The sequence below is a fragment of the Silurus meridionalis genome, chromosome 28 (assembly GCF_014805685.1).
Source record: "Silurus meridionalis isolate SWU-2019-XX chromosome 28, ASM1480568v1, whole genome shotgun sequence".
NCBI classification, from domain to species: domain Eukaryota; kingdom Metazoa; phylum Chordata; class Actinopteri; order Siluriformes; family Siluridae; genus Silurus; species Silurus meridionalis.
Window position 1 is genome coordinate 4,827,579 of NC_060911.1, and position 19,404 is coordinate 4,846,982.

The 19,404-nt window shown below is 37.5% G+C and overlaps 1 protein-coding gene across 1 annotated transcript in view; it reads right to left on the minus strand.

Moving 5' to 3' along the window:
- Positions 1-746: 746 nt before the first annotated feature.
- Positions 747-19,404, minus strand: part of LOC124381352 (serine/threonine-protein kinase MARK1-like) — a 46,815-nt gene continuing 28,157 nt past the window's right edge. The window contains exons 6-18 of the mRNA XM_046842916.1: positions 18,196-18,266; positions 15,957-16,013; positions 15,614-15,850; positions 14,653-14,772; positions 14,439-14,538; positions 13,034-13,146; positions 11,230-11,386; positions 10,394-10,566; positions 9,774-9,862; positions 8,300-8,455; positions 7,412-7,663; positions 3,809-3,853; positions 747-3,710 (exon numbers count right to left, since the gene is read on the minus strand). Of these exons, the coding sequence (XP_046698872.1) occupies positions 3,368-3,710; positions 3,809-3,853; positions 7,412-7,663; positions 8,300-8,455; positions 9,774-9,862; positions 10,394-10,566; positions 11,230-11,386; positions 13,034-13,146; positions 14,439-14,538; positions 14,653-14,772; positions 15,614-15,850; positions 15,957-16,013; positions 18,196-18,266 (1,913 nt within the window). The 3' untranslated portion in view covers positions 747-3,367. The remainder of the gene's footprint in view (positions 3,711-3,808; positions 3,854-7,411; positions 7,664-8,299; positions 8,456-9,773; positions 9,863-10,393; positions 10,567-11,229; positions 11,387-13,033; positions 13,147-14,438; positions 14,539-14,652; positions 14,773-15,613; positions 15,851-15,956; positions 16,014-18,195; positions 18,267-19,404) is intronic.

Sequence of the window (19,404 nt, forward strand, 5' to 3'; positions counted from 1 at the left end):
TAATATTAGGGTTTGAATTAGAGGTTGAATATATCTTGTAATTCAAGATTCCAAACGTTCATACGACATTTTTGTTTTTGCACAGGATTCGATTCCCAGTGTTTCAGTTTGATGCTTTTCAATCTGCCCGGGTGTCTGTGGTCATGCAGGGTATGCTTTGAACTTCTTGGAAAGTCTGAACATTTCCTGTGTTTTTGAAGCATTGCCTGCCACCCCTTACTGATAGTCATGTGTTAATAGGAATATACAATACTGGCTTTGTTGCCATGATTTACTGGCAGGGCAGGACAAGTTCATGTAGGATCCATGCTCTGGCCTGAATGTTGTTGAAGGATTTCAGCTCATTTTCACGTTGCCCAGAGCAACGCGTTTGCCAAACTGCCTCAACAGGGGGCTGCATCTGCTCTTGCGCAGCAGGGATTTCTTATTTTCAGGGATAATACTACATCCCAAAGCAGTAAAACAGTAGGGGACTATGTTAAACAACCCTTACAGGCTGCAGGCTTGCTGTATATTCTAACATGGATAAGCTTTCCCTCTTTTTCCCTATACACATTATTCAATCTGTGTTGTGTGTGTGCTGCGTGTTATGTTCTACCTCGAGGTCAAGAAGCTTCCGGTTTTAAAAGCGTGCTCTGTTAGGGGGGTTTACTCTTTTTAATAGCTGGATTTCAGTAGCAGCTGTCAGGCACACATGCAGCATTTATCCAATTAGTCGTGTACAAATGGGCGTGAACACACTAGTGTTTAATTCAGGTAAGTTTAATATTGTGCACTAGTGAAATGGAATCGGAGGGTCCTAAACAAAAGCCGTGCGCACACAAATGCCAGGATGTTTAACACTTCAGAATATGAGGGGAACCAGTGTGGGCTTGAAGCAAGGACTATTTCAAATCCTCAACAAGCCATAGCTATATGCTAATATTCCAACACGTTTCACGTGTGATAAATTTTCCATTTTCATGTCAATCTTTCCGCATTCTAGTTAATGTCTCACGTTTGTCTGTTTTTTGTTTTTTATATCTCTCCCAAACCTGAATATCTGACATAAAGTATACTATTGCATGTGGCAATGCATAGGCGTAAAACAAACAAAAAAGTAAAAAAAAAAAAAAAAAAAAAAACAAATATAATTCCTTTCTCATTATTTTTTTTTTTATCAAATACTAAATGCCTCTCTAATACAAAGCAGCACATAGCAGGCATAGTGAGTGGAATAAATACAAGAACAGCGAAAGATATGCAGCAGAAATGAGCAAAATAAAGAGAACTGTATATACGATTACAATAGGGTTCGAGTGTTTGCTCCAGTTCGCAGTAATTCTCCAGTGTTGACAGGTTGTGCAAGTAGAGTGTTTTACCACTCAGTGTAATACTTAGTGCAACAAATCCTTGTTATGAAGTCCATATTTCTTTTTTCAGCCTTAAACTCTTCCATGGCTTTTCTTTTTCATGTCATTAAAAAAAAAGAACAAAGAAAAGTGTAAAAATGTACCCAAACGTTATCCTGTACAGCAATCAAAATGTTCAGACCACACCTGCAGGACAACATATGCATATACATATAATGCAGTCTTTGATAAATAGCCGTGTCTATCTACGTACTTAACTGTACATTTTGAAAATCCGCAATAGTTATTATTTGGTAGCTCGGTCAACAGAGGAATCGTTTCAGAATGGCTGTTAAACATGTAGCACATTCTTAACACAATTGGATAAAGGATGTACCTGCGGGGCAAAATGCCAATGTGCCTCCTGATGACGGAAAAAACTAAGAGCTAAAAAGAAGCACAGTAGAACTTGCATAACTAACTAGTTACCATTAGCTTTCATTGACATTTAGCAATGTTGGTGTTTTTCGGCTATGCTATTAAGAGGGAGGATACAAAATATAAGCATGTAAATATTTTTTGTAGTTACCGTCTTTGACATCTCGGCTAAAATGTTTTTCTACACTTATATTAATATGCCCCACTCCTTTATTAGTAGTTGCTAAATGCAGAATTTGCTGCACCAAAGCCCTGAAAACTATTAACAAAGTGTAATACTGCCTTGCATAAGTGTACACCCCCTTGGTTTCTTCCAATAAAATAATAAAAAAAAATTATCTTTACAGCATTGGCAGGGTTTCCACAATTGGGGAGAAAACATAGATTTTTCAAGGGTGTGGATAAAAAGAGTTCTCTGGCCTACTGAGAAATGAACCATTCTGGCCTAATCTTTGGCAGGTACTCAACTCTGCTCATCACCCTGAGAACACCATTGATAGAGAGTGAAGCATGGTGGTGGTTGCATTATATTGTGTGGATGCTTTTTAACTAGCAGGGTAAGAGTTGAATGCAATGTTGATGACACCAAAGAGGCAAACTTTGAGGAAAAACCTGTTTCAGCCTCAAGATTAGGGCAATAGATCTTGTAGTCCCACCAAGAAAAATACTGCTGAATTGCTGTTCAGTGCTGTTCTAATATAGTGGTTCTATACTAAGGAATGGGTTTGACTGGCTTAGCAAAGCAGAAAAAATTATCCAGATTCAATCCATTCAAGATTCTTTACCAAAAATTGAGTAGAAAAAAATGAATAAAGCCTGGCAAAAATCACAAAATCTAAATATATAGAAAGCTGATAAAGCCTTGCCCCAGGGTGCTCATGGATGGGGGGGTGAATACTTATGCAACTAACAAATGTTTTTTTGGTTGAAGACTATGATGTTATAAAAATCCCAATTCATTTAATTTCACTACAAGGTTGTAACATTACAATAAAGTGGAAAAGTTCAGGAGGGGGTGAATACTTCTGCAAGGCACTGTATATATGTGACAGTCTGGGAGAACCTTTTACATGGTGAAATTTTCTCATTTCCAACTATATTTATTTCTCAAATCGGATTTCCTGAAGTGAAATATGTTTCTCTTTTGGATTTTCCACAACCACAAGCTATAGCGGTTAAATGCTGTTGATGGCGTCATCGATTCTGTCGTGCAGGAGATTTACATACGTCTTACATCATGCTAGCAAGGTTATAAATATCTTTAGGCAGAGTGACTGTTTTCCTTAACGATATCGCTGCAGGAAGAGATATTTTTGGTGTCTGTGGAAAGTCTTTTTTTTTTGGCCGTTTAATGGAAATTTATCCACAGCAACATGTTTTCCCAGACCAGCACACATATAATCCTATCAGCTTTAAACTCCCATTATTGATTGGGGGCTACATCAAATGAGAAGGTGAGAAAAGTGAATGGAAACGCAAAACTTACAGGATGAGCACCGGACATTCTGTTAAGGCAGCACCTCGGCTCTAGCCAAATGTGAACCAAACTTACGCTGCAGGCCCACATTGAGCCACAGTGTTTCCCTTCTGTGCCCCTGTCAGAGCTTGAGCTCGTCAGCGATTTTACAGGCGATGTTCTTGAAGGCTATGGACGTGCCTGAAATGCGCTTGAAGCGCACCCCGTTGAGGGAGAGGCGGGGTAGCTTGCAGACTTCCATCTCCCACTGGACCAAACTGTCATGGCGAGCATCGCCGTGCACGCAGAAAAGCAGGAAGCGCTCACGCTGCTCGTAGTCGCAGCCGTTGTCATCTAGCACTTTGCGGATCTCGCGCATCATGTCACCTGGCTCCATGGAAGACGTCGTCTTCATGCTCCATGTGAAGCGCAGGGAGCGGGGCTTCGAGTCGCGGCTCTCGTCTTTCGATTCTCCCAATGTGCTCCTGTCAGCAAAATGGAGAATTCTTTTGTGGGAAAGACGATCTCTCTGACGTTTTTATAAACCTGTACAATACATACATTTTCGAAAATAAAGAATTACCTTGGCGACTCTGACTTTCCACTTGCCTCCCCTTCACTTGGAACCCTCAGAAAAAATCAGAAGAACAATAATCACCATGTCCGAAACACACACAAAGCAGAGTGGTACAAAGTGAAATTACACTTTTTGAAGTGAAATTGCAGCATGTTTGCAGCAACATCAAGATGTGGCAAAGGAGTTTCTGGAGTTAGTGTGTATACACACTAACTCATCCAAATATGCTCATTTAAAATGTACTGAGGCAAAGTGGAAACCTGTTCTGTGGTTGGATTAAAATTAAAATTTTTTTGGAAACCATGTACTTCAGACTAAAGAGGAGAGGAATCATCCGGCTTGTTATCAGCCCTCAGTTCAAAAAGCCGGATCTCTGATGGTATAGGAGTGCATTGGTGTCTGTGGAATGGGCAGCTTGCACATTTGGAAAGGTTCCATCAATGCTAAACGTTATATACAGGTTTTAGAGCAACAAATGCTTCTATTCGAAAAAAACGTGGGAAGGCCTTGCATATTTAAGCTAAACAATGCTACTGCAGAGGGGTATGGAGACAGATAATCCGTTTTGGCGACCCCTAATGGGAGAAGCCGAAAGAATGCTAACTGCATGATGCATGTATTACAGTAGCATGACTACGTAGTAGAAGATTCTGGGCGCTGGCCTGTCTGCAGTCTAGACCTTTCACCATTTAAAAACTTTTGAGGCATTATGAAAAGAAAAATACAACAAAGAACACCTGGAACTGTTGAGCAGATGAAATCCTGTATCAGAAAACTATGGGACAACATTCCTCTCCCACAACTTCAGCAACTGGTCTCCTCAGTTTCCAGATGTATATGAACAGAAGCCTTGATGCTACACAGCGAAAAACATGGTCCTGTTTCACCTTTTTTTGGAGACCATCAATTTCAAAATGACCTTATTTTTTCCTTAAAATAGTATATATTTGAATTTATTAGATATGTTAGATATGTTAGATATGTTAATAATTAGATATGTTTTTTCTTTGTGAATAGAATATAGATTTATGAGATTTGTAAATAATTGCTTTGTTTTTATTTACATTTTACACAGAGTCCCAACTTTATTGGAATTGGGGTTGTAGCAGAAACAGTGGCGATGAGGCGTTCAAGATACAGCTGAAAATCATCCAGGGGTTTACTATCCATACTTATATTAGTAGTAGCATAATGCACGCTCCAATCCTAAAATACAGCTGTGCTGGAATATGTAAATGTTCTTCACTGTGATGCCTTTATTATTATTATTATTATTATTATTATTATTATTATTATTATATTGACAGCTATTCAATAGGTGGACTATAAATTGAAAATATCCATCGATAACTATTGCTACAGCGTATTATCTGTTATTTAGATGCAATGGAACACATTTGTATATTATTTATGCAGAGTACATCGGGTCTATAATGTCTGCTTGATGCTACGTCTCCTCTGGAAAACAAACAGGAAATAGAAAACCTAATAATGCTGTGTGTGCTGTAAGATTGTTATCTGTGCAATTTGTACTTTTATAGGATGATGTATGTTTAATCTATTTACTTTCAGTTTAGTCTCCAGAGACATTAATACATTTTACAGGGGTTTCGTCATTCTGATGATTTCACAAGACTATTATCTAAAAAGGTCTTAAAGCTATTGCATACCATTCAATTCAATGTAGTTTTATATGTACAGTACTTTTAACACTGAGCAAGCAGCTTTACAGAAATAAATAGATTACTATATATATATATATATATATATATATATATATATATATATATATATATATAAACATCCAAAATGAGTCCCTAAATGCAGAGGTGGAAATTAATGAATTTACATTTACTGTACTGTACTTTGTTTTTTTTGTGTGTACTTTTTAAAGTAGTTTTTAAAATATGTAATTTTTCTTCTACTCCTGATTTGACTGCATTTCGTTGCCTTGTACTTGTACATGTGTAATGACAATAAAGTTGAATCGAATCTAATCTAATCTACTTAAGTATGTTTTGTATAAAGTATTGCACTTAACCACATTCTAAATAAAAAAAGATGGAGACGGACAGACGTCGGTGATGCAGATAAAGCTAAAAGCGGAATGCCGCCCAATAGAAAGTTGTTCACTGTGTGCGCTCGCCGTCTGAATTCTGAATCTGCATTTGCTATTTCTCTTATAAATGACATTATGACACATTTCTGCGAAAGTGCATAACTCACATTAGACTCAAGTCATGGACTGTAGTGTTTTACATTTTTGTATTGTATTTATTTTTTTTTGTATTTATTGCACTTTAATTTATAAAGGTTTTCCTTCAATTTAAAACTACTAGTTTGAGATTTATATCCCCTTGTCCTTACACTAAAATCCCCAACTCCACCCCCTGCTGTTAAAAAAAGGAACTGTCTAAATTTTACTCCACATTTCAAATGAGCTATTTTTTACTTTTACTCGAGTAGATTTCTAGACCCGGTAACTTGAACTTAAGCAAAATTTCATTAAATTAACACTACGTTTACTTATGCAATATTTTATTACTCCTTCCACCTCTGCCTAGAAGTTTATCCCTGATGAGCGAGCCAGTGGCAAAAATGTCGAGGAGAAACTTCCTGAGATGGTAAGGGGAAGAAACCTTGTGAGAAACCAGACTCAAATGGGAGCTTGTGGGTGACACTGAATGTCCATTCACTATAGTTCCATCATTGTTGAGGTTGTTCACTGATAGACACTTGAGAATAAAACTGTTCATGGCCATTGTAAACCCCAAGCCATTATAGCACACTATATATATTAATTACAGTCCAAATCCATCCTTATCATCCTTGAGTTTCTACTTTCACACCAATTCGGTGGTTGTTTAGGCTGTTCATCCTCAGCTGCACAAAGCAGATTCCAATTATGAGTTTTTTTCTAATGGCCATGGTGCTTTCATTTGTTTGCTTCATAATACACAATGCCAAAACTACTTACTTGGATATTAAAAAAAAAAAAAAAAAAAAATATATATATATATATATATATAAAGACTTGTTTTGCTAAGCATACATATATTTCTCTGAGATGCAGTTTTATCTTCATCCCAAATGCCACTTTTGAATTCTCGTAACTGGTACATTCATTTTTATTTCATTACTATTCTTAGACATTATTGTTTCTATAGTAACCACGAATGAGCAGGAACATTTGTGGTGGTGCATCACATTATCTAAGGCTGATAATTCACTGAATGCAATCAGAAATTACCCAGGACAGGATGGAACCCTATACACAGGCTCAATAAAACTGATTGCTATTATGCCCAGTGATGTTGCACTTCACGGTATTTTCTGTCAGTAATAATAACAATTGAGCAGCAATATTGATTATTTTTAAATTCCAATTCTCTTTTCCAAATGTTGTGTTTATGTCCACATGCATTTTTCTGGGTTGTCCAGTTTACTTCTGGTGCATCAGCTAATTAAAAATGTCTCTTATCCAAAAATTAAAAAAAGCTTGCATGACGTATTCTTAAACGAGCTCGACATGCATTGTGTAAAGTCATGTGTAAATTAAACGACAGAAAAAAAATCGCTGCGATAAAACACATCGCTGACGCCGTTTACCTGCGTGCAAACTTGGAGGTAATTTTGCTGATGATGCCGGTGGATGTGCCCCGGCGTGCTGGTGCTAGGGCGCCTGTGTCATGGCAGAGGGTGGGCGAGGCAGGTGGGCCGTTGTAGGTGGCACTGCGACGCTCGTGTAGCTGCGCTCCGTGAAAGGTGCTCCGGCTGGACGTCCCTCTGGGGAAATGCGTGCGTTCTGGAGTGCTGATGCTGTGATCGGAGGGCGAGGTGGACGGAGGCCTGGTACTTGGACTGAGGAAAAGAACAGAGGGAATACGCGTTATAAAATCCGAATGTGCACTAGGCACTAGAGGTCGACCACAGTTGATTGCTGTTAGTTGATTGGCTATCGGCAAAAATCAATACAGATAGTTTTTCCAGCTTCTGGTTTGCTGTCGTCACGAGAGCGCCATCTAGAGGCGAATCACTGACGCCACATGCCGTTGGTTTTTACACTTTTAAACAGCGCGCTGCACGGAGAGAGCACAGCGAACGCTATATTATATTTATTATTTCTTATTTAATTGATTACATCATTTTATTGATTAATTAATATATTCATATTTATTTAGCACATTTTCATGATCCAGTCCCCCCTTTTTTTTAATGTTCAGTATTATTTTTCATAGAGTGTTAAGTTTGTTTGTTTATTTCAGTATTCATTTCTAAAAGATCGGTTGATTTTATCGGCAAGTACGAGATAAGCTATCGGTATCGGCAAAATCCACTATTGTTCGACCTCTAGTTGGCACGTGGCAATGTCATTTTCATATCAAATCGTAATATGGACTCAAAGGCTAAATGAAAGAAATGGCACCACCTGCTGGTGATTTAAAGCAAAGCAAGCGAGTACAGTGGGTATGTGGATTCGCCACGATTTTTGCTCACCTTCCCTTGTATTCGCTGTTGTCTTCTATAGGTGGCAGCGTGGTTTTGGACGAAGCGCCTGAGGAAGACACGGATTTCAAGTATCTCTGTCTTGTAGGCATCAGAACCGAAGTGGCACCGGAGGCTGACGTAGTGCTGCCCGAGACCTCTGTTAAGCTGCAGAGAGAGAGTGATAGACTGAGAAAGACTAAAACTAAAATGCATTTATATCCACTGTAATGCAACACAGCATTAAAGAAATCTGTATACAGCTGTGTCTATTAACACTCATTTCTTTTTTTTTTACTGACTTGTCACTTTGGTAGTCTCTTTGTGCTACCAGACCACTACCTTAAAAGGTAACTCAAGGCATTTGTACTTGATCTTGAGTCAGTGACATAGACTGACATGATTCTTCTTTCATAGCAATGCTGACTCTGCTATTTTATGACACCACGACTATAGAAACCATCAATATCATACAGAAACGCAGTATAACAGAGCACCGCATCACACACAGGAATCTTGTACAGTCAGAATGAATGACTATTACTAAAGAAAGAAACCCGTTGAACACAAATCAACCCGTCTCTTTTAACCTTAGTCACAGTTTTTCTGGGAATTGTTGTAGAATGGAAAAATAGCTATTAATTCTACATAAATATATATCTGAGCATGTGCAGCTGGCTGCAGATGTGGCTTGCAAGTCAAACTAGTCGTGACTGGACGCCAGCTAAATGGGGTCTCGAAGTGGCCAAATCGCAGTCTGATTGTTTAAAGCGCGGCTCTGGAACTGCATGCAGCTCTTAAGCCCCCCTGCTGTGGCTCCTTGCAGCCTCGACAAAATGACGCAAAAGTTATATTTATTTTATTTTTTTGTTACACATTGGAGTGTTTCACAGGGAACAAATCTTATCTTGTCATAACAGATGCTAGAAGAAAAAAAGTTTTCATATTTTGTCGATCAAACAATACGTCCCTTACTCTCTACTTCCCACACTTTGACCGGAAAACCGTTCACCGGACAGAGAATGTGAAATAATCGTTCATTCATTTATCATATCATCTATTCCGCACGCCACTCTCCCGTTGCCAGGCAACAGTTCCACAGCCTGCCAGGGGCAAAAAGGTATAAATGGCTAACATTCAAATACAATAGAAATCACACTAGTGCCACCTAGTGTTGCAACTCAGCAACTATTTTACACCTGCATAAAACAACAAATTGTGTTCTATTTATTTAAAAGTCACATGTCTTTTGTGGCTCCAGACAAATTTGATTTGGTCAGAAAGGGTCCAAAATGGTTCTTTATATCATAAAGGTTTCAGACCTCTGGGTTAAGCTTCTTTTAGGCCTGTAGTGAAGGCCTTGCTGGCCCTGATGCCCCCCCACTACCTTAACAAGATATTTATACTAATTGTAGCAGCTCCAAAACACCTATTACCATTAAAAAATATTTTATATAATTTAATTTAGATTTTACAAGTGTTTTACCTGCTGTCTTTGCCATTGGGGATGGTGGAGGAACGGTCAGCTGACCGCTCACACACGTATGTGTTCCTGCGTGCCAAGCCTCCATTAGTCTAGAAAAAACAGACATTCAGTCAGAAAATATCTATAACCATGTAAATAAATATATATATATATATATATATATATATATATATATATATATATATATATATATATATATATATATATTACTGTCTGCAGCAGTCAAAAACAGTGCATCTGTAAATCGGCCTCCATATGTTAAGCTATGTTTCATCTACTGCACATGTGCTAACAGAAGAGTTAATGGGTTCTTGTGTTTTTCTAGGAAAAAAAAAAAGAGTGGGCGGAGTTTCAATCGGTGTGTTGAACGTGACAAATCAATGAAGTGGTTTAATTGCTAAAACTGCTGTAGTTATTGAATCAACATACAGTATTGCAAAGTTGTAAAATAATTATTTTGTACATTTCCCCATTAAGATTTGTTTGCTATCAAATAATTAACAAGACGTACTGGTTTTGTTCTCGTGTACAGCACCGAGGACTGTGTGGACAATGAGTGCACAGAAATCTGAGAAAAAGTTATGAAATAGGAGTGTGACAGAATGAGTGCATGTTCTCACTCCAGCTGATGTAGCAGATTTTTTCCTCTCCAGGGCGGCCAGAGGAGACGCTGGTACGTCTCCTTTTGAGTTGGAGCTCAGCAGCTTGCGTGAGTTCTCACACTCCTCCTTCTGTTCGCTCTCTAGACAGCTGCGCTTTGTGTACGACACTACAGGCGGGACTGAGGGACCCACTGAAGGTATACGCACACAATAAAATATCAGTTTGTGTGGAAAAAGAATACAAAAATGTATATAAATGCCGTTCACTCAAAGGGTTTTACTCAAATACTATCAATTAATGTCAGAGAGCACAAGAGATGCTGTAAGAGCTGAACTGTCAGCACTAGTGATGGGTTGTTCCTGAAGGATTCGTTTATTCCGAAAACTCTTTAATGCGACTCAGAAAAAAGGAGTCGTCTCAAAGAATGATTCCTTCATTTTCTACTTTTTATCACGTGACTCTCGTACACGCCACACAATGCAATAAATAAAAAAAAAATTTACTTGAATTATAAAAGTCACATGACAAAAGAACTAAAGACACAGAGAAGTGAAGCTACTTAATCTGTGGATCATAATTTGTCTTTAGCTGCTTTGTCATATTTTCATTATTGGAACTGTAGTCAAAAATCGTGTATGTAGACGTTTTGGGGATCTGTTTATTTAAAAAAGTAACATTTTATTCTATTTCTGGCCAATGGACGAAATGAACTAAATGACTCAAATGAAGATTCGCTCATCTTGACGAACGAGATTCAAAGAACCGAGTCACTAAAATGATCTGATATTCCCATCACTAGTTAGCACTGGAAAGTGAGAGCTTTGTTACTTCGCTTGTCTTTATATCATCCCACCGTGATCACTGAACCGTCTCTGCTGCTTCTGATTGGCCGATATACTGCGTTGGACCTTGGTGTGGGAAGGGGATTGGCTAGTGCTGGTATTGATGTCACTGGTAGGACGGGGCCTGGGAGACAAATTACTGATGGGCACAGACTCTATGCCATCAATCTGAGGGGAAAAAAAAAAATGAAAACAGATGTTTGCTTCGATATTCAGATAAAATATATTACACTTAATATTTTAGAATTTAATCTAAAATTGATAAAAAGGCAAATATAAGCTGGAAAATGGATGTTTCTGATGTTACCTGAGGGAAATAACTCATTCAGCAATGCCTCACTGCTGGAACACAGTCTAATTCAATAGTGTATTCACTTTATGAGCTATTTCGAACACAAAAAACTACCACCAGGACAAGGTTCGGAAACAAAAACGCCCAGTCTGATGAATGCTCTAATCAGGGATTTAGGATCCTCCTTCTAAAGTAAATTTCTCATGAGTTGTGTTAAAACATTGAAACATTTGCACTCGGTGGTCATTTGGTGGACAGTGGTTGTGATGCAGACTCAGCGGACTGATCCGTAAGCTGGTTATAATGCCATAGCAAAACCAATAAACTTCCCAGCTTCTACTGGCTTCGAATCACAACTCACAGGACCCTACAGTCCTAGAAACATCTACTCAGAAAGGCTTAAATGTAACACACACTTCTATTCATGTGAAGAATAAAAAAATTTACTTGTATCTCATTGTTCATCCTGCTTGTGAACTAGTCATATACAGTGTCTGTCTAACGTTTGGAAACACATTCATTCATTATTGAAACCTGCATGTTCCTTTAATATCTGTGCAACAAACTAGGTGATTTATACATATATATAAATGTACAAATGTTTAACTTTATTTCCAGTGAAAAATCCTTCTTCATTATGAATAACAGCTTTACACACTCTTCACATCCGGACAATTCGTTTCTCCAAACATTCATCTGAAATACTTTGGCCGTGTCTCTGTAGAACATACTAAAAATGATCTTCACTAGTTGGAGATTTCTTTCTGACCTTGTGATCCACTTCATCCCAGAGCAGTTCAGTCTGATTTAGGTGCAGTAACTGGGCAGAATATTCCATTAAGGATATCACTCCAGGACACATTTGACTATAGAACACTTTCAGTGCCTTGATGTACACAGTCCAGACATAATTGCATGGCATGTGGCAAACGTATGGAATGGTAGCCATGTTGGGTCAAGTTTTCTTTCACCACTTCATTACATACATATATAATATTTTAGCATGTTTGTATATCAAGAAACTTGTTGTATGGAACCTGACATTTATTTTATACAAAAATTATATAAGTCCAAACTTTAGTCTATCTATCTATCTATCTATCTATCTATCTATCTATCTATCTATCTATCTATCCATCTATCCATCTATCTATCTATCCATCCATCCATCCATCCATCCATCCATCCATCCACCTTTACGATTGATCAAGGGCCCAGCACTGACAGCATGGTGGTGGGATTTAAACCTGTCACCTTCTGATCCAATGTCCAATGCCTTAACCACTGACCTACCACCTCCTATCTATCTATCTATCTATCTATCTATCTATCTATCTATCTATCTATCTATCTATCTATCTATCTATCTATCTATCTATCTATCTGTCATATCTATGTTATATCATTAGGATTAGATAGATGCTTAAATGCTAAATTCAAGGATTAATTCCTTGATATGAGTCATCTCTTGCAAAATAAATATCTGCTGTTAAATATCAGTGCTGTTACATTTGTGTGCTAACCTCTGGAGGTTTCCTCCCCAATAATAGATAAGTCGCCATGACTTCATCGTATTTTTGTCCCTTGAGAGCATCCGTAATTTCATCTTTTGGGAATCCCATAGTCACCATCAGCTCTGAGGAACACAGATGTAAAAGAGCGCAGATGAACTCTCTTATCAGATGTATGTCCATGCAAATGATTACAATTAAAGGAGCATTTAGAAACCTAAAACACGAATGCAGGTATTATTAATAAGGAATAATGAATAATGGCTAGATTTGGTATTTACTGTTATTATACTCATACATGACGTATTTCCTGAGAATGACACTACGATTCATCTTACGTCATGTGAATAGATAATTATCATAGATCACCAGAAGATGGCGCCAGAACTCAATAATTCAAAAGTTTCAAGTATATAACTCAATAAGAATGGATGTATGAAATCTACCTGAAATTCTATAATCGTGCAAAAACAGGAAGCTTAACGCACCTAGATTTTTTTTGTGTCACTGCCTTAGCACATATTTTAAATATACAGATTATCTGGTATTCTGGTAACAATTTGGTATTCAGTCACATATGGTTTAGGAGTGTGTACACAAATCATAGTGTATATATATATATATATATATATATATATATATATATATATATATATATATATATATATATATAGTGTTAAGATAAAATGTTGAATGTGCCATTTGCAAAAAGTTTCTCTACTTCTATAGTAAATGCAATGCTAGTGCTAGTGCTAATTCTGACACGCTTCTGCAGCCTAGAGTTCCTGTTTCCTCTGCACTTGTAAGTCACCTTCTGCTGTTATGGAGAGTCTCATGTGGATACTCCATGTGCATCTGCATTTCCTTGAAAGACTTACTGTACGTTCAAGACTTACCCTTGCCTCAGTGGATCATGTGACCTCAAAACTGTAAACTCATTAAGGATCTAAACCTAAATGTGGATTTCTGTTCTTTTTTATTTATATATATATATATATATATATATATATATATATATATATATATATATATATATATATATATATATATATATAAAGTTATTTAATAACTTTAAACACTGAAACTATGATGTGTGAACATGTGATATGTGAAAATATGTGTTTTAAAAATAAAGTCTAGCATGTAAGATATTTCTTATGCGAGCTGTGAGCTGATTAAGTCTACAGTTTGCCAACTCTGGTCCTGAAGTATCCCCTATTCCACACATTTCAGTGGATTTTCCTGCCCCCAATTCACCTGCTTTCGAATAATCAACTATATAACAGTTAAAGCGGGTGTGCAGGGAAACCATTAACTGTCCAGGAGTACTTTGTTCAAATACTAACTGTTATATATGATTTATGGTAGTACATCCTGAATCATCTGTAGTGTTTTGAGTGTTGGACGGGACATTTACCGATCCTTTTACTGTCATTGAATACAGGCTCTGGTTCAGTATAAGGTTGCAGCTCCTCATCGTCATGGCCCACGTTCATCCATTTATCCTTCATGATTTGCTAAAATAAATACAAATTAATAATAAGAATACTAATAATAAATTATACCCAACTACAAACAAATACTAATGAGAATTTGAGGAATCAAAAGAAAAAAGAAAACAGGAACGTTACCTCTAAACTGCCCCGTTTGGTGGGGTTCAGCACTAATAGCCTTTTAAGCAAGTTTTCACAGTCTGTAGACATGTAGAAGGGGATGCGGTACTTTCCTCTTAAAACTCTCTCTCTCAACTCCTAATAGACAACACACATGACCAAATAGCATAAATAACTCATGAACACAGGTCCATATTATTTATGTCCATATACATACTGTATGCATAATGATCGTAAGAAGGAGTGCATTATTTTTCTAAATCAGTAAAAAAAAAAAATTACCTCAGACTGATATTTTTCAATATATTGTTTCTATACTAACAGCTTATACACATACTTTTCCCAGTCCCTCCTCATGATCTAAGACTGCTAATAATTTATTAGTTTTATTATATAAAAGTTTTATGGCAATGTGTAATTTCATACATTGTTCATTTAGATTCAGGTTAAAAATAAATATATAAAATGTATTTTGGAGCATGACAAGTTTTTTTTTAATGTAATGGAAACTTTATATGTATATACAGACTGTATGGCAAAAGCAGTGAGCGCAAAGCCAGCTCCATGCAGATATAGTTTACATGGGTTGGAGTGGAAGATCTTGAGTGTCCTTCTGTAGAGCTCTGACCTCAACTCTATTGAACATCTTTTGAATGTATGTGAAAGCTGACTGCACCCCAGGCCTCCTCACCTACATCACCTGCATCAGTACCTGACTTTACTAACATCCTTATAGCCGAATAATAGCCGAACAGCAAATGGGGACTTCATGTGGAATGTGATGTACAAAAAACACCATATGAATCCACAAACAATTGCATGTAGTGTAAGTAATGTATGTCCATATTGAGATGTGTAAAAAATGATGATGCATGCAAATACAATATTTTATTTATACATCCAACTCTAGTAATAATTGTTTTATGTTACTGTGTAATATATTTCATATTCACTGATATAGCTATAGTAAAATAATAACCTTGAGATTTTGACCGTCGAAAGGTAGTGATCCGCTGACAAGCGTATACAGGATGACCCCAAGACTCCAGACGTCGACTTCGGGCCCGTCATATTTTTTTCCCTGGAAGAGTTCAGGCGCGGCGTAGGGAGGGCTGCCGCAGAACGTGTCCAGCTTGTTTCCCACAGTGAACTCGTTGCTGAAGCCAAAGTCGGCGATCTTGATATTCATGTCGGCATCCAGCAATAAGTTTTCAGCCTTTTGGTTTAAAACGAAGAGGTGATGGTTAAGAATTCGAAGCTTTCGGACGCCTAGGCTTCCGTTTCACGTAGTTTGCGTTGCAATTCTCACAGCTAACACTTACCTTGAGATCTCTATGTACTATTCTCTTCTGATGGCAGTACTGCACTGCAGATACAATCTGAAACACACCAGTAACATGCATGTGTTATAGATATTATGCTGTAGATTTGGCGAAAAAAAAAACAGAAAAGAAAACATGCTTTAATGACCCAATAATCGTCATTTTTGGTGAGGATTTCGTCTGTTTACACGCTCCATTTTTCAGAACTGTTTAACCTTAACCACAACAAATATGTAATAAAAAATGACTGCAAATTCAGGACTTGCGTTTTACTCTTTTCAGGCAAAAATTCTCATCCGGTATTTATTCCCATTTAATACCAGTCTTTTTGAATTCTTGAATTCTGGATCTGTGATTAATTTCCTATAACAGCAGCTATGGACAATGATCCATTACTTTAATAGAGCTCACAAGTGTATATTTGTTCACTGTTGTTATAACATACAACATATAACATAACTTGTAGTGTGCACATTCAAATATTCATTCTGAATTAAATGAAAATTTTCTTTACATAATGATTTAACTGATTGGACAAAAGTATTAGGACTTTTCCAGCCATATCTAGTTGGAGGAATGTCTTTGATGATTTTCAGTTCACTAAGAGAACTAAGAGACCCAAATGATGATGATGCTCCTGTACACAAAGCCAGCTCTATAAAAATATGCTTTACATGGGTTGCCATGAAAGATCTTGAGTGGCCTGCAATAGAGCTCTGACCTCCACCCTATTAAAAGCTTTAGGGATGAATTAGAACACATGCTGTACCCCAGACCTCCTCAACTCTCCTTACATCATTTCCTGACTTTACTATCAGAGATTTCTTGGAGAGTGAAAGTAATTATAACAGGAAATAGATAATAAATATGGGATATTTAAAAGCACATATAAATCTATTATATACAAACTTTTGTCCATATAATATACAATGAGTTGCTGTATGGATTTATACAGGCTGTCATTCTTGGGGCTATGGCCAAGGGAGCATGACTGGTCAGGCTCTGTGGGTATGAATGGTGATAGACTCGCTCTCCTGTCAATCCTGTCAATTCAATTGTTTCTTATGTGAGCTCATGTATGTGAAAGAGAGCAGATGTGGTACGCAGCACCGTGACACAGAATGACTAGTTGGCTGGTTAATTGTATAATCCTCATAATAGAGGAAAGCTAGCCGGTGGGTAGGACTTTGGTGAGTGGGTCAGGTGAGCAAATCGGAAAGAAAAAAACGTGTATTGTTTTAAATGTAGTGTTGTTATATACAGGGGTTTTGCAGGTGTCACCAAGTCAAATGTAAGACTTTTTAAAGACCATTAATGATGAAATGAAATCCGTTTTATGTCTGTGGTAGAATCCAAGAGAGATTCATGCGAGTAACAGTAAGCTGACTGCTGTTGCATGTTGGTCTCATTTGTGTTCGTGATACAGCGAATCATATTATATAAGAAAGAAGCACACCAAGGACACAAAAAAACATTTTAAAGTGCTGCAGGAGCATTTAATGAGCGTTAGAGGTAGCGTTACGGGGACGTTATTATACATTAAAAATGAAGACCTGTACAAAAATATTGACATTTTTAAACTGTACTTTTTTTTCTTTTTAAGACTCTGCAGAAACCCTGTTAATATTGTACATAGAGGAGGTAAAGCCTTTTTTTGTGTGTGTGTTGGTGAATGTGCGTCATGTGCACAGCACGGAAATACTGTCTCTCTGCAGTGAAGCAATTTCATTAACAACCACAGAACAAACTCTTAGATAATATTGATAGACTCTAAATTTTAGCCCCCCAAACTCTAAATTTCTTATTATTTAATGGCAATTCCGGTGCAGTGTCACGGGCTGGATGGAGGAAAGGCATCGGTTTATTAGTATGCAAAACCTAAAGTAGGGTGTATTGCTTTGAAAAGGTCAGATCAGTTACTGGTCTGCACCAAAGCTGCAGGTGTACCGCATGAGATTGAAGGAGGCTTTTGGTTTACACACACTCACACACACACAGACACACTTAACCCACACTCCTCTGATACACCATTAGTATTGAAGCGAGTCAAGCCAAAAAAAAATACAAATCATCGCTTGTGACTCATGCTTCCTCTGATTCATGCTCTACAAAGCTGTCATTAACATAATATTCATTTAATTATATTTCCTTATTAGTGTTCATTAATAATAAGAATAAATGAAGGGAATGGGCTCATTGTATTGATAAGGGGTAATGCGAAATAGAAGCAGTAGTTTACCTGACGAAACTTCGCCCTGGCTTCCTTCTCTTTCATCCGTCCGTGAGCCACCAAATAATCAAACACCTCACCTGTAACGAAAAAGCTGTCAGAGGGCTGTAATGTTTAGTGTAAACCAGTTCACAAATAATACAGATTTTTAAAAAAATCACATTATGGGACATGCAACTACTCAGATTCGACTTGATATGAGCTAAATGCAAAAAAACTAACAAAAAAAAAACAGTTGAAAGTCAACAAAAAGTCAGGCTTTTATTGGCTCACCCTCATGAGCCCTGTCCCAATTTCCAGTCCCCTCAAATTTCAAAGTCGCCTCAAGATAATCAACAAAGAATTTTTCAAAAACTATGTTTGCCTTGTCGAAGGTAATGGTTATTTTTGCTGCATTAAACTTATATACAAAACATGCTCAAGACGCTCTATAGACAAACGTTTGTGGACACCTGAGCATAAGACCTTTAAAGGGTTTTAAAGATCCAATGCCACATTTAGTCCCCATTTGCTTTTTACAAGAACCCCCACTCTTCTGGGAAGATGCTCTACCAGAACAAGGGTGTTAGTAAAGTCAGATACTGATGTGGGGTGATGAGACCTGGGGTGCAGTCAGCATTCCAATTCATCCTAAAGAGGTCAGAGCTCTAAAGCAGACCACTTAAAATCTTCCTCTCCAATCCATGTAAACCAAATCTTAATGGAGTTTGCTTTGTTTACAGTGAAATTGTCATGATGGAACATGTTTGGGTCTCAAGTGAAGAGAAAATTGAATGCTGCCGAATCCAAAGACGTCCTGCACAATTGTACGTCTCCAACTTTGTGGTAACAGTTTGAGGAAGAACCACATATGGCTGAGAAAGTCAGGTGTCCCAATACTTTTGTCCCTATAGTATACATGGTGCTGAGCAAACCAGTTCCATACAAACATGAATGGGTTTTCCTGTTGGAAATAGTGTTTTGAACTTTAAACCGTCTTCTGGAACATCTGGATTAGATATTTTTTTGTATGAAAAGTCATAGCTCATTTTCACCAATCACAATTGAACAAATGTTTAAAAAGAGACAGAGACAGTGGTTATAGACATTTGAAATCAATGGACTCGAGCCTACATAGACGTGTGACATGTCAAAACACTAGTCACAGCAGAAGAGGTCGATCTCTGGTTAAGGTAGTGACGTCACGTGACATCAATGACCCCTCCCCCCCTCACAAAA